The sequence below is a fragment of the Mixophyes fleayi genome, chromosome 1 (assembly GCF_038048845.1).
Source record: "Mixophyes fleayi isolate aMixFle1 chromosome 1, aMixFle1.hap1, whole genome shotgun sequence".
Taxonomy (NCBI): Eukaryota; Metazoa; Chordata; class Amphibia; order Anura; family Limnodynastidae; genus Mixophyes; species Mixophyes fleayi.
Genome location: NC_134402.1, coordinates 14,991,577 through 15,006,955, shown reverse-complemented (window position 1 = coordinate 15,006,955; position 15,379 = coordinate 14,991,577). Strand labels below are relative to the sequence as shown.

Below are 15,379 nucleotides of genomic sequence, written 5' to 3'. Positions count from 1 at the left end.
GATGTATCATTGACGGGTCCTTCTACTCAGGATACCATTAGCCGGGGTCACTGCAGGATAAGATGCTTTATATACACGTACAGTACCCTGTGCTGTTGAGCTGTGTGCCACATTCTCTTGTTATATTGCCCGATAGAAGATTTTAGATAGAATATGAGCGGGGGGATCCTTGTTTAAATATAAACCCCTTAATGTACGGTCACATGGGAAACCTTCAGTGTGCAGCATACATTTATATCACATGGGAATAATGCGGCTTACACACCTAACGCCACCGTTAACCTGGGTCACAGGTTGAGGTATAAGGACTCATGATCTAGACCAGTGTTAATCCTCTCCGTCCCTCACATACCCCCAGCAGGCCATGTTTGTGAGGATTTCCTTGTCGGCTGTTTGGGGCAGGAATTATACGTCCTGTTACCTCTAAGGGGACGTTCTGAAAACCTGACCTGTTCTGTTAGCGACAGTAGAGGATGGACAAGATATTATTTCACTGCTGTTTGAGTTGTGAATTTGCAGTTTTCATTTTGTGTATATTTTACATCAGTTGTTCAATTCCTGTGTGTCTGGTGTAATATAACACTTCACATGTAATATAGTAACATCTAGAACTGTTTAAACAGGTTTGTTTATTACTTCTCCTGGCAATGAGTTATCTTGCTGGAGAGGAACACTGTTTCATTGTCTTATCGGGGTGATCAGTCTGTACAAGCGGTGATGGCACAGTCTCCTTAATGGATTTTATAGCTAATTATATCTGTTATAATTAACTTTCCTCTAGGTCAGCACAGAATGTAGGTAGAAGAGGTGAACAAACTATGTAACCGTTTAATGACTGTAGGATTAGCGCCTACCCCTTGTCTGTGACCAGAATTAAACGTAACTTAATTAAATTTGTATTTGGCGTTAGAAACAGAAAATAATATTTAAAAAATAAAACCAAAATCTAATTTTCCATTATTTCAACTCCTACAATATACTATTCTTTCAGTTCTCACATTTATTGTAGCTTAACACTAATTCTTTCATGTGTGCCATATCAATACTACGTAATGCCCTACCCGTTAGTTAAGTACTTCTCTTATTGTGAACTCCGCTGTATGTTTCTAGGAATATCGACCATGCAGTCTAAGGGCTAGATTTACTAAGCTGTGGGTTTGAAAAAGTGGGGATGTTGCCTATAGCAACCAATCAGATTCTAGCTTTCATTTATTTTGTACCTTCTACAAAATGACAGCTAGAATCTGATTGGTTGCTATAGGCAACATCCCCACTTTTTCAAACCCGCAGCTTAGTAAATCTAGCCCTAAGTGTTTTATTTTGATTATATTTCCATAGTATTTCCCTGTATAAATATAACACATCTTTTCAATAGTTCTGGATTAAATGCCATGAAAGAGATATCGGTCTACAAAAACATCAGGCAACAGGCGTCATTTTTTTCTGTGTTATTTGGCTGGAATCTGTCCAGAATATCTATATGAATAAATAAATAATATTTGTCTATTGAATCCTAAAAAGTCTTCATTTGCACTGTTTATTTACAAGTGTATTTCAGAATCAGTGAACCATCATAAACGTTGTTAGCCGTTCATATAAATACATTCAGATTGATGCTTAATATGTTTATATATTCTAGTAGCTGGTGTATTATCAGCTGTACTGAAGTAGTGCGTGAAGTAGGAAGGATCACTTTTAAACCAACAAAATACAATATTTCCATATAATCTTGGGGAATCCTCAGGGTTAATGTGCCCTGTCCCGTCCCTGGTAATATCCCGATACCACCTAAGTACTGGGGGTGCTTCCTGTTGATGCCAGTAGATGCCCACCTCCCCTGTCTCCGTAAACTGATCCTGGATTCTATACTTATGTGGTCCTCCTCTCGTGCTGGTAATAAGCTGTGTGCTCTGTGTATTTTTCTGATGTGCTTGGCCTTATTTTTGAATACATTTTGTGAGTGGTATGTAAACTTTGCTACAAGGACTTTTCTGAAATACAAAGTAAAACACCGCTTAATGTTATAAATTGGTGATGTGCAACAGGCGGGCCCCTCCGTGCCCTCACAGGCGGGCCCCTCCGTGCCCTCACAGGCGGGCCCCTCCGGGCCCTCACAGGCGGGCCCCTCCGGGCCCTCACAGGCGGGCCCCTCCGGGCCCTCACAGGCGGGCCCCTCCGGGCCCTCACAGGCGGGCCCCTCCGGGCCCTCACCTGCGGCCCACGGCTCCTTCCTTCCTTTATTGTCAGGTTTGTATGTTATAGCTTGTAACACTTGTTTATAATGTCTGCTGATACGTTATTACAGATAGGTGTCTCGTTCTTAGATTAAATATATTGTTTTACCCTATTACTGAGATTAAGTTTAATATGTGGCCCTTTTGAAGGTTAGAAGGCTGTCGGTGTGGCCCCTGAAGTGGATCTGTGCAGCCGTATCGCCATGTAATGGCTGTTATTGCATCTAATGACTTTGATACAAGTAAAGATTTTCCACCATTATTGGTATTTCATTTTTCTAGTGTACCAGAGACGCGGGAATTCCAGCCGAGCGATCCCCCGAATTCAGGATTCAATACAGGCTGCGGCTTCTTAGCAAGACTACAGTTCAGCTAAATTCTTAGAGTTTGGTCATTTATATTATATTCCTGATTTCCCTGTGATTGTCCTGTGCAAGACATAGTTATTGCTTTCAAATAAAATGACATCTGTATATTACTCTTACTCAGGAGGTATCTGTGATAAAATGTTAGATTAGTGCCAGATATGGTTTGGTGCAGCTCTACAAATACCTAAGGGAAAGCAAAAAGGCTGTAGGATATGCTGATATGTGGGATGTAGGGTTGTACCTAATCTATAGCTCAGGGTTCAGATAAATACAGAGTTCTGTTACAGAACCCTGTAGCAAATCCAAACCGTCATTTGCATATTATATTAAGTAAGTGGTCACTAATCTTAATTTCCCCCATATTCTCAGGAGTAGATAGTTCTGTGTCAGGCACACTATTCAACCACAGGAAAATGACATTTGGTAGACTGAGTCTTCGTAGAACATCCTAACAAACTAACTATTGGGTTCCGTGCACCCCTAGACATAATCCAACTCGTGGTCTTCTTACAACACACAAAGCTGTCTAGTGTAACCCACAGCATAACTGAGAATTCTGAAATGAGAGTTTTTAGGTTCCCCCAGTTAGTCCTAAGTGAAGCGGTGATATTTTTCCCTCTCTCCTTATCAATGGGAGGAGAAGAAACGTTCACCGGATTTTTTAACTTTTTTTTTGTCCCTCTAGGTGGCAGCCCAGCTCTTCTATAAACAAATAAAAGCAGTTGGTTTCCTTGCCTGGTTTTAGTTATTTTTTATTTTATTTTTTTGTTAGACATTTACATTTACTTTAGAGAAATGAACTTTATGCATCCAGCGTCTTGTGGTTGGCGAGCTCGCCAGGCAGATCTCACCTGCACATCACATTCTTAGGTTAGGAAACTGTCTGTCATTTACTGTTTTTATACATATGAAACTGTATCGCTCTGTGTGTTAATCTGACCTTCAGAATGTATATTAGTGCTCAGTGCTGTTGAAAGCTGTTTGTTTTGTTGGTGTATTGGGTGACGCAGCGGTCTGTATCTGAACCCCGTGGTTGGGGGAGGGTGGTTAACCCATTCACTGCTCAGGCTCCGCATTGCTTATGTTTTTTTTGTGTAAATGTCATATTGGATGCAAGGCTGGAACTACACAGTATTTGTGCTGAGCATTTAGTGGCATATACAACAAATTGCATCTGTGGTTAGTTTATGTCTGTACAGCTTGCAGATTGATGCTTTAAAAAGCAAAACAACACTTGGACAAAGTAAAATTTGCCAGTGTACCTTTCTCCCTAAGGCTCCACCAGTTAGAGTGCGGATTTTCGTTTTTTGTAGTTTAGCATTTACTTGTTTTTTTTGCCAGTATTATATTTATACAACAATCCCATATAGAAGATTTTTTTTTCTTTAGATAGCAACTTAAGTCTCTTTTCAGCATGTATCATTTTTCTTAGCTATCCTCCTACAGATCACTATTACCTTTACAAAAGCTCTCTGGCTGGCTTCTAGACACAGTCAGTCTGCTACACAGACACTGGCTCGCAGCTCTCAGCATGTCATGTGATGGCAGGGGGGAGAGGATGTCACAGAGCAGACAGAGCTCTGAGAGGTGTTCTAAAGCCTCTGCTCACTACATCATGTGCCATGTGACTGTGGTTGCCATTGGAGTCCGACATCATTAATCATTAATTGCAGCCTTAAGAGAAAAAAAAAGAGAAGGGGGAAAATACCAACTTGTATTTTATAGCCTGCCACATTGATTTATGTTAAAGAACAGACATTTTTTCACGGCTGCTTTAATTATGACATATTTAGGTAAAACTTGTTGCAAGTAGAAGTCACATTATGCTCTCTCCTAATCTGTATAGTAATTTAAAAGAGAAAAAAAAAATATCTGATAAAGACATCTTATGAAAGTCACAAAATAAATCTGTTAAAACTGCCATTAACAACATTTACATGCTGTCAGCCATCTATCTTCCTGCAAGATACTGTCCTTTGTTGTACGTGTTTTAGTTCCACATAGACTGATGGGTGTATAAAGAAAAAAAAGCTTCCCCGCGATATAAACTTCCATCTCAAACATCTCTTAAAGCTCCTGTAACACACAGTTATTTGTACTTGTTTTCAGTAAGTTTTACTTAAAGCAACTTGTACTGTAGATTGGTTGAGGTCAGGTGACCCGTGACTCATCCTATCGAATATGACCGTTGGTGAAGGTGAAACGCGTACAAACTGCTTGTAGACAGCACCTTCTGGTTTTAGGATCAAGGGTTCAAGAAAAGATTGTTTTATGGAGATCGATGTGATCCGTTTTGGGGTGTATAACTGGTTCAGCTCAATGTAGATACAACATTGGCAGTGTACTGTGTTAAGAACCACTGAACCTATAAAGCTAACCTACCTGTTATAATGCAGAATGTTCCAGGTGTGTGTGTGTGTAAATTTCTCTATGTAAAGCGATTTGCACATGCTGGTCACACATACTCCAACATTACACATATGTCAGTGTGAGTTGTCCCCGTTTGAGCAGAGTACAGAGAATGATCCAATCAGAATCTTTTGGATAGATATCAGGAATACCCCGGAACACTGCAGTCAGGTGACCGCCATAAGCTTGTGTGTATGGTCAACTTGTGACTGCAAGAACAGACTCCAGTGCGACCGCTCTGCCCAATCGCCCAGCGACTGGATTCATCTGATTTGTGTAATGATTGGGAAAGTGACCCTCTGCTAGGGACATATAACAGGATGGACCCATATTTGACCAGTATCGCTCATTAGATGGGTATAAGAGTATTTAAATAACATTGATCACTAAAGGAATAAACAATTCTTGTTGTGCTATAATGTAACAACACTGGCCCTGGTCATTGCCAATTTGGGTTTTTAATATATTTGTTTTGTTGTTTTCAGACCCGCAGTTTCCTCTCAGAGTTTATTGACTACATTAAGGTGAGTGACTGACACATATACAGTGTATGGTGCATTTGTTTCCTTGTATCACGTCTATGAATTCTCCCAAATCTTTTCTGCTACTCGTTCTCTTCTCTGCAGCTTTGTATGATGCGCTCTACATCAGTGTTTTCTCAGTGTTGCCTGTGTGATAACGCCGTATTGTAAAACTAGTGTAGAAGGCTCTGCAAACTCCATGTGAGAGGCATATCTTCTCTTATGTGAATTTAAAGTGCACATGTCATATAGTTTTGAAAAATCTCCCGTTAACCGTACATAAGGCTGGACTGTTATTACCACACATACCATTATTGAGAAAATTCTGCTATAAAACTGTGACAGAGATCATGTGATCTTTCACAGCCAATGTACTGCTAGCTGGCAGCTCGATGATGTCACAGGAAGTTTCTCAGGAGCACACTGCGCATGCTCCTACCAGTACATGGGTTGATCTCTCTCTCAATAATACTCAGGAATAGTCAGTTGTCCAGAAGTTGGCAAACTTCATGCTCATATGTAAGAAGGTGATTTTATAAGAAACTATTCAGCTGTAAGACATAGTAAATATAACATGTGTGTATTTATGTGCTGTCTGTGCATGTATCCATGTGCTGTGCAGTGGTGTGCTGTTGACCGGTATGCTTTAATTTGGTATTTGTGTTTTGCAAGCTTGGTGGCTGACATTATGGTTTCTATCAAAGCGGGTGGTACTATAAGGCATTACTGAGAATGTTCTGTGATAACGGGCTTCTCTGGTTTATTACAGGGGATCTTGCTGTACTAGTATATTTAGCTATTAAAGGAGCAGATTGTACAAGTGGCAAGTTTTTTTTTTTTATTAGTGTAGATAATGGCAATAATTAATTTGCTTGTCTACATCTTAAATCAGGGCAGAACTAATCCTTGTCACCAAAGTTGAGAGCTGGTTCCTGTTGCTTTGTACTCCTGTGCACCGCTTTATAATAAGCTGTGCCGTGACGGTGGTCAGAGCCATCCCAAGTGACATCATAACCGGGGTTTCCTTAGAGCAGGGGTAGGCAACCTGCTGCTCTCCAGGTGTTTGTGAAACTACAAGTCCCAGCATGCTTTGCCAGTAGATAACCAGCAGATAGGTGGCAAGGCATGCTGGGATTTGTAGTTTCACAACACCTGGAGAGCCGCAAGTTGCCTACCCCTGCCTTAGAGGAATGAGAGAGATCCGGCCACTGTAATATAGGTATGAGAGGGCTAATAGTTAGGAACTGGTTCTAATTGTTCCCGACAGTTGATTTGCAAAGGCCATGGTGTGGCCTGACGGTGGCCGCTGGTATTCCACTCAAGCTAATTTTCTATTGTATGTTTTGGACAGATGGGGCTTTCTTTTGATACCATAGCCAAGGAATTCTACTTTAAATGGATATATATAATTGATTTTACCTTTAATTACTTATATAAAATAATACCCCTTATTTTGACTGAACAGTACATCAGTAACAAATGTACTGGAGGTTTGGTCTATGACATGGGCCATGATATGTTTATAAAACCTTTGTCTGTGTATCATGTTTAGGTCTAGTCAGACATAAATCCTATCCATACTCCAGTAAATCCTTAGAGTTTTTCCGCACGTCATTGGGGTCCATTATGATGTATGTAGATGGCATCTCTACCGTTACCTTCCTGTGTCGGACAAGGACACCTGGTCACTATTTGTGTGAGTCGGGTTCCTCCTCAATTGCACACTTATGGCCTAGTAAGGGTTCGATGTACTAAGTATAAAGAGCCCTTGAGCCATGCAGTGCTCCATTTTTGGAGTAGAGTGGAGCCATGTTACAGCTCTGCCACCTCAAAATGGAGCAGACCTGACATCCGCCACCTCTGATGGAGGACGTTACCGCACAGAGGAGGAGATGGAGCATTGCTGACACAGCATGGTAATGATCTCATTATCATGGGTATGTGTTGTAGCTCCACTTCAACTCCTCCTTAAGGAACATGGCCAAGAGACAGAGGAAGAAATCATGGACTTTTACTGCATATCTGGTTTGATACATGGACCTCTAAGTCTAGGGCAGAAGGTTATTTAGCTTTCTGCAGTCATATACAGGCAGGTCTCTTCTTGGAGACCATTCACCCAGTGGGGCTTGAGGTTGGGAAGAAAGACTTATGTGGTCTTTTGTCAGTATATTCATTTCTATGCTCATTGGCCATCCTGTGCCTGTCTTCTGTTCGCTTACCGTCTGTCCTGCCGTTAACTGTTTGTACAGATGGTCATGGTCCCAGCTCAGAAGATGGAGATATCTGATGGCAGGTCCCAGCCCTGAGAACTGAATTCCATGGACTGTTCCAGTACAGAACCTGCAGTCCATGGACGTCAGTTCTCCAGCTTGGCTGCCACTAACGACACGACTAATAAGGCAATGTCTCCTGTATTGTCCTGGCACTCTGGGCTAGGTTCCCTCATCACGTCCGAGAACATTTACTAGACCATCTAGAAGGTGTATCAGGGTCATGTAAAGGAAAAGGCAGACGTGCACTGGAGCTCGGAATGTATCGGTATGGGTTGATCAGACCTCTTGAGAGGTAAGTTTAAAAGGAACAGTCAAATAGACGGAGAGATCCATAGAGAATCCTCAATCTTCTGTTACTCTTTTCATGGTTAGAAACTTCCAAGATCATTCACACAATAAGTTTTGCATTTTTGTGCTCCACAGGGAAAACTTTTTATTGCATAGTCTAACTAGGTGAATTACGTATAATCATCAATTATAAATGCACTTTTCCTAATTCTTCCCTTAGCTAGGGAGAAGTAGGCGATGACTTGTGAAGTGTATTGCTCCTGATGTTATATTCTTCTCTCAGGGTGTAAAGTAGTTATAGGGCTGGGAGTTAGGATATACTCGCTTCCCCAAACTTTTATTCCATTTTTTTTTACTATAAAAAGAGAATTGCGAAAAAAGTTTAGGCTGTACAAATTAAGCCACAGTGTTTTAACTATGCCACACCCCTTCATTCATGTCTCATGACGAAGACACTGGTAATAATCATGTAATATAATTACTTGAAATGTGTACATAGCAACTTATCAGGGAAATAGTATTATAAACGCAATTACCCTGAGTAGCCTTAAAGGCGGTGATTATTACACATTATTCAGTATATTTTGATAATTAGTTCAGAATTCAGAGAGCATTCTGGTAGCAAAGTTACAGTGCATATTATCATCCCAAACAGTAGTAAGGAGCCAGTTAATATTCTCCGCAGTAACAGTAGTATAGTGCCCAGTAGCGCGCACCTTCCCCCTTTGCGCCTAGCTTCTCCAGTTGCGCTCAGTTATTCACCTCCTTGGACTGATCACTAGAGGGCGCTTCAGACAGCCAGTGTTTGCAGTCCTAGTAATCAATCGATGGACGCAGCCTGTGATTGGTCAACAGTGTAAGATGCTTCCTGTTGGTTAATAAAAATACAACCACAAAATGATAACTTACAGAGAGGTTTAGGCAGTCTAATAAGATAAGAAACTGTCTTTATATCTATGGACAGCAAAGATATCCTGGCGCAGTAACCCTACCTTGAGCTGCCACTCCAGTATATCTCCCCTATTTCTGTCACTAATAGTTCCAATCCAAGCTGGATGCAACAGCAACTAATGTAGCATTTTTTTGTACATGCATTTGCATGGGTGTAATAACATTGCCTTGCATGGGAGGCCTGCTTCAGGTCTCCTGCATGTAACAGTGCTTTTATAGTCTGGAAAGAAATACTTATGGCGTTGTTGGAATTTTTTGTTACAAATATGGAATTGCATAGCGTTGCAACGCTGTTAAGGCTGTGTATGATGAATGTGGGCCAGGATCTAATCGGAGGCTGTGGTAGTGCATGACTGTGCCCCTATTTATAAACAGGCAATCCATATAAGAATTGGAGTCGCCTGCTTACACCAAACATTGTACAAACGTTCCTTAGTACATGATGCCACATTTCCATGGAAACTCTTCTCCATCCTTCACCCTCTCATTATATACAGGACAGTGTGGCCCAGTGGCAATTGACACCATCTTGGCAGCTCCCGTCTGCAAAACTGAGATTGTAGAGCTCACCTAAATTATATTGTGACTTACTTGTATTGCAGGGAGCCAATTTGTGGGCTGATACAATAACCATACCAATTCAGCCAATAAAGTCACTAAGACATCACTGAGACATAAAACACCAGTGATATCACTAGTATTTAGTTAATATGTAATGATCCCACATCTGTAGGCAATGGGGGTGCACTAAGTCAGTGTATGGTATTTACATACCATTGTACGTAGATGCCTCTTACATGGAGTTTTATAATGGGTTTAGTAATTTTGGAGGTTTAGTTCCTTGATCTAGAAGTGTCCCTCCAAATAACTGTGCATAAGCAGCTTTTAATTGCTCTTCTGATTTTCGTCAGTGTCCTTAGTTACATAGAAAAAATTCTACTGCCCTTAATCACAGTTTTATCCCAAATAATAATCGTTTTTGAAATTCTTCACTATATATTTGCATACCGCACTTATCCTCCATTCGGTCTGGGCAGACCGTGTTTTTATTGTTTATTATTGTTCATTGTTTTTAATATTCATTCTGAGCAATGGCTGTATTTAGTGGTCAGTGCAGGTGTTACGCTTTATAGAGCACATACATATGTGTAGTAATGTCTCTGTAGGGCCAACCTGGACACAAATTAAAGCCAGAATTACAGAAGTGCCCAACTTATTCAGAGAGGCGGTGGAGAGGGTCCTTTCTCCATTAAAAGGTAGCTTTGGGCTACCCTTAAAGTGTAGCGGTCACCTGCACACAGCGGAGGCAGCCACTTTTATGGGCGGTACCAACAGTTATTGAAAAAAAAAAAAAAAAACAGCTACTTGTTCACAGAGAATCAGTACCTGATGAATATTACTGTCACCCCTGAATATTGGCCAGGCAGTGCCTCACTGGTGTCAGGTCAGTGGTTCCTAGTGATTTAATTGGCTGCATTGAATTTTGGTTCAGCCCATAAAATGGCCGCCTCCTCTGCATGTAGAGAACAGATGGCCCATAATCTCGGCATCCTTCCTTCATATCTGCATCCCTGTATTGTCTAAGTTCAAACAGGCTTTTTCTTTTTGTATGTGACAGCGCCATCTGCTGACACTTTGCTAGGTTGTCGTGTTTCAATGATAAATTGAGATCCTTAACAATGTCGCTGCACATTTTACTAATTGTACTAGTCTTTCAGTGCCCGAGGAACTTTAAAAGGCTCTTTACTGTGGTGCGATCATTCCTGGTACTGTAGGTGGGGTAATGAAGTGTTGAATTTGGTCCTTGTAGTAATATGTAATAATCTAAGTCTTGCACACAACGGATAACCTGGTCTGGTTTACTCTTTTTTCTAGATGTCAAAAGTGGTTGTTCTTGAAGATCTAGGGGCCAATTTTGGTCTGAGAGCGCAGGTAAGTGATATTCCAGGGTACTGAAGGTTCCGTCACTGAGTTTCCTTATTTTATGGTGGTTTAGGTTCCAGCCCCACTGTCTCAAGGGTACCTTGAAAATGATGACTGCCCCAGTAGTGGTTTTCTTTAGCTTGAAATTGGGTCATTTAATATACACTGGAAATAACGAATTTACATTACATTCAATTGCTCTGGTCTGAGGTCTCCTCTATTCTCTTATGAACAGGATGCCATCAGCAGAATACAGGATTTACTGGCGGACGGTTCTATTACAGGTGAGTGAACCTACACCCGGGAGTGCTTGGAAAACAAATTAGACTATTTTTTTAATCTGCTAAATTTGTAATATAGCTCATCCACATTGAGCCAATCAAGACCGCGCTCTAAACATTGATTTAATTTAGTGCCCTGAATCCTAGATGCTGACTGATATTGCAGGACTATACCCTAGATAGATTGATAGAGAGTTAGATTAGTGATTAGATTTGATTGGCAGATAACATTGGTAGATTAGATTTGATTACACACACATACACCCCTTACAGGTTCTAGATACATGTCTACAACAACAGCCAATAGTGCGTAATCTCCCTTTATCTTGACTATATATTACTAAACGATGAATAACACTGGCTAATCTATGAAGAGTTTGACCATAAAATTAAGGTTGATGATTATGAAATGGTATCTTTTATAAATGAATTAATATATTTGAAGAATGAGATTGTACCATGACAGGTGTATAGTTATTACATTATATGTAAATAGCTTTATTCTTTGCCTCTTAGGAATCTACATTAGGCTCATAAAGGTTCTCTGCACTGTCATTTAGTGTCCTTAATAAGTCTATTATAAGTCTATTACATTATACACCCCTTGGTCATCTCTGATATCTTTAGGTAAATTCATGGATCTTTAACATTCGTCATCTCAGCAGTTGTATATGACATAAATGTGTCTGCAGACAGCACTTCTCCGCCTATACAGTACTCCAGGAATCGCCTCCGCTGTATCACATTAACGGTCTGTTCCTCCGCAGGTGTGATTGACGACAGAGGGAAGTTTATCTACATCACCACAGAGGAGATGACGGCCGTCGCCCAGTTCATCCGCCAGAGAGGACGCGTCTCCATCTCAGAACTGGCTCAGGCCACCAACAAATTGATCAACCTACACCCGGAAAGAAGCCCCGCTGCTCTCGAAGTTTCTTAAATCCCTGCATTTTTATTACACATTTTGGAGAGACTTTTATAGGAAGCGAGGTCCTTCCGCACAGTACAACAGCAGACCTGTTCATGTGAGTTGTAGTTTTACATCATTAAAAGAGCCAATGATGCGGTTTTGCACTCGGATGTGTCATGTTGTCCTCCTTACGTGTTGGGTTGGAACGTAACTCTGTTTAGTGGGTAATAACAGAGCGCAATCGTTAACCTGGTTTCTAGGGGAAAAGGCCATGACAAGCCTATCTAACTATTCGGGCTGTGCCCACTGCATCCATATATACATATATTATATATGTGTGTTTTTGTTTGCTTAAGGTGTAAAACATAGGGGCTCATTTAGGAGCTCACAAATGCCGGGCAGCTTTATTCTAACACTGAATTACGGTTGAGCTCGGACTTTCCTCGTGTCATCTGCAAATCTGGGTTTACCAAGGAGTAGAATTGGACCTTCTAGCTGGAGTTACTCCTTACTACACGAGTCCCATAATGTCCAGTACACTAATGACAGGAGATCTCTGCACTATTCTAATAATAATTATTATAAAACATAAGCACATGACATGTATATTTATACTATGAATGAGTAGGCCCAGTTGTCCTGTAAGGTGCTGTTAGGCAGAATGTGTGGCATTGTTATGCTGTTGGCAAGCTACAGGTCATGGCATGCTGGGACTTGTTGTTCAGCAAAAGCAGGCAATTAAAGGCTATTAGACAACTGACCGTTTGTGTGATTGTATCATTTAATTTAGTAACAAGTGGATATTAAAACCTATTAATCGGTATGGATATCATTTCATGTTTATTGATACAGAGGAGATGGAGGTTCCCCACGAATGTTTGTGGTTTTATGCTTCTAGTGCAGGTAGGCTGAAATGACGTGGAGGTGGCATAGATCAATATGGGATAAAGAATGGCTCTTCTGTTGTTTGGTGCACCATGCCTAATATGTAGAGTTACATACACAAACGTGTTTTCTTTCTCCACACTGCCCGTGGCTCCCCTTACTAGCGGTGCTCCTCAGTGATTACAGGAGGAAGTGCTCAGCAAGCGTGTCTGTGTGTATGGCACTGTTATTGAACAGCAGCAATCCTGTGAAATAATGGAACCCAAAATATACGCATATTAAAGGTCTACAAGCATACAAAGCACAGGACCCCAAGTTTTCAGTGACCAGTGATGGGTTCAGATTGTGCTCTCTCGATCGCCTGAACACAGCGCTCAACTCCAGCTTTGTGCTCAGATTGTGGAAGCTCCTGTGCGTTTCGCCATTTGGCACGGGGAGGTCGCTAGGAAACCTGGTGATATCACCATGATGTCTCTGGGATCCCTTAGGATCTAGAAGTGTAGGTAAGGTCCAGATTGGATCTCCCCTCACACAATCGCTAATTTAGTGTTATATAAACTTCTATTAGATCTACATAACAATAGATTACACAGTGTTAGTGTGCAGAGGAGATCCGTAAGACCCTCCTCTCTCTAAAGGGTTTTTCGCAATAACGAATAAAAAAATAAATAGATCGTTTTATCCGACACATACACACTAACACTATATTTACTAAACTGCGGGTTTGAAAAAGTGGAGATGTTGCCCATAGCAACCAATCAGATTCTAGCTGTTATATTGTAGAATGTACTAAATAATAACTAGAATCTGATTGGTTGCTATAGAGAACATCTCCACTTTTTCAAACCTGCAGTTTAGTAAATATACCCCATGGTCTTGGTTTCTCTATGTCACCACAGGTGTTTTATTTAGAGAGATTGGCAATTATGCCTTACGGGAATTTGTATGTTTAATTGTAAAATGTTCTGTGTGTTCTTTCATAAGCGGTACAATGCTGCCATCTAGTGGGCTGTGTTGTATATTTATTGTAGTTCCATTAGTAACCAGTCTGCTTAAAACGTCTTATTTCAGACCATTTAAATCGATCATCCGAATTTACTTTAAAAAATGTGCAGCACAAGCTGTAGCCATTTGCTCACACCTTTTTTATAAAGCCTATACTAAATAGTAAATAGATCACTTAATTATTACAACAGTGACCCATAGATATTTAAAGACTTCTTTGATTCCCCTGGATCACCTACACTGTTCCTACCAAGAAGCCTGTCAGCAGGGGCTTAATGTTATGAGGGGGATGCTTCAGGGACTAGGAAAGAAGGATGGAGCAAGGTATAGCCAAGCCCTGGAGGAAAACATGCTGCAAGAGACCTAGTACTAGGGAGAACATTTATATTGCAGCAGGACATTGACCCAATGTAAATAGCAAAAGCCTCATGGCTTCAATAGTCAGAGCCCAGACCACAATGCCAGCGAGACTCCGATACATGATGCTGTTCACCCATCCAGCCTGGTGGAGTTCCAGTAATATTACAGAGAACAATGGGTGGAACTTGCAGTGTCCAGATGTGACAATCCGGTAGAGATCTGAACAGTCTCCCAGCTAAAGGGATTCTGCCGAGTATTATAATAATGGTCTGAATATTATAGCGAACTGTTATCTGGTTTTTATTTGGAATTATTACAAAGCTTTAGCCCTCCTGACCACCGATATGTTTTCCAAAAGTGGTTTTAACCATTAGGGTTTTCCTTGTATTTAACATTTTTGTGCTGATCAATGTTAACCAAATAAATCTTTTTGGTTCCATGATGTTAGAAATTAAAATAGGTAAAAAAATTATTTTTATAGTCATTGTATACAATATTGTTATTTCCCGAGAATATTCCTATAGTTATCTTGTAAAGCATTTCTTTATCATCATTTATATTAGACCGCTAATTCCGCAGCGCTGTACAGAGAATATTTGTCAATCACATCAGTCCCTGCCTAATTGGAGCTTACAGTCTAAATTCCCTAACACACACTAGTGTTAATTTTGTCATCAGCCAATTAGCCAGTGTTTTTGGAGTGTGTGTGGGACCTGGAGCACCCGGGGGAAACCCACACAAAAACGGGAGAACATACAAACTCCACACAGATATGGTTGGGGATCGAACTCGTGACCCCATACAAAACTTATAGGGGCAGTATTATCCATCTTTGATTTGTTTTGTGGAAAAGTAAAAATAATTATGCATATTATGTCAGTAACATAGTTTTAGTCCTTCTTAGTGCAATTTTATTAAGGGAGTGCAGTACCTTCTTCTAACCTGATGATGGCAGTAACGTTCCATTTGCT

The 15,379-nt window shown here is 40.7% G+C and overlaps 1 protein-coding gene across 1 annotated transcript in view; it reads left to right on the top strand.

The window, feature by feature from the left end:
• DDRGK1 (DDRGK domain containing 1) overlaps positions 1-12,328 on the top strand; it is a 44,881-nt gene extending 32,553 nt beyond the window's left edge. Inside the window, exons 6-9 of the mRNA XM_075189528.1 lie at positions 5,497-5,535; positions 10,920-10,976; positions 11,203-11,251; positions 12,016-12,328. Of these exons, the coding sequence (XP_075045629.1) occupies positions 5,497-5,535; positions 10,920-10,976; positions 11,203-11,251; positions 12,016-12,188 (318 nt within the window). The 3' untranslated portion in view covers positions 12,189-12,328. The remainder of the gene's footprint in view (positions 1-5,496; positions 5,536-10,919; positions 10,977-11,202; positions 11,252-12,015) is intronic.
• The last annotated feature ends 3,051 nt before the right edge of the window (positions 12,329-15,379 follow it).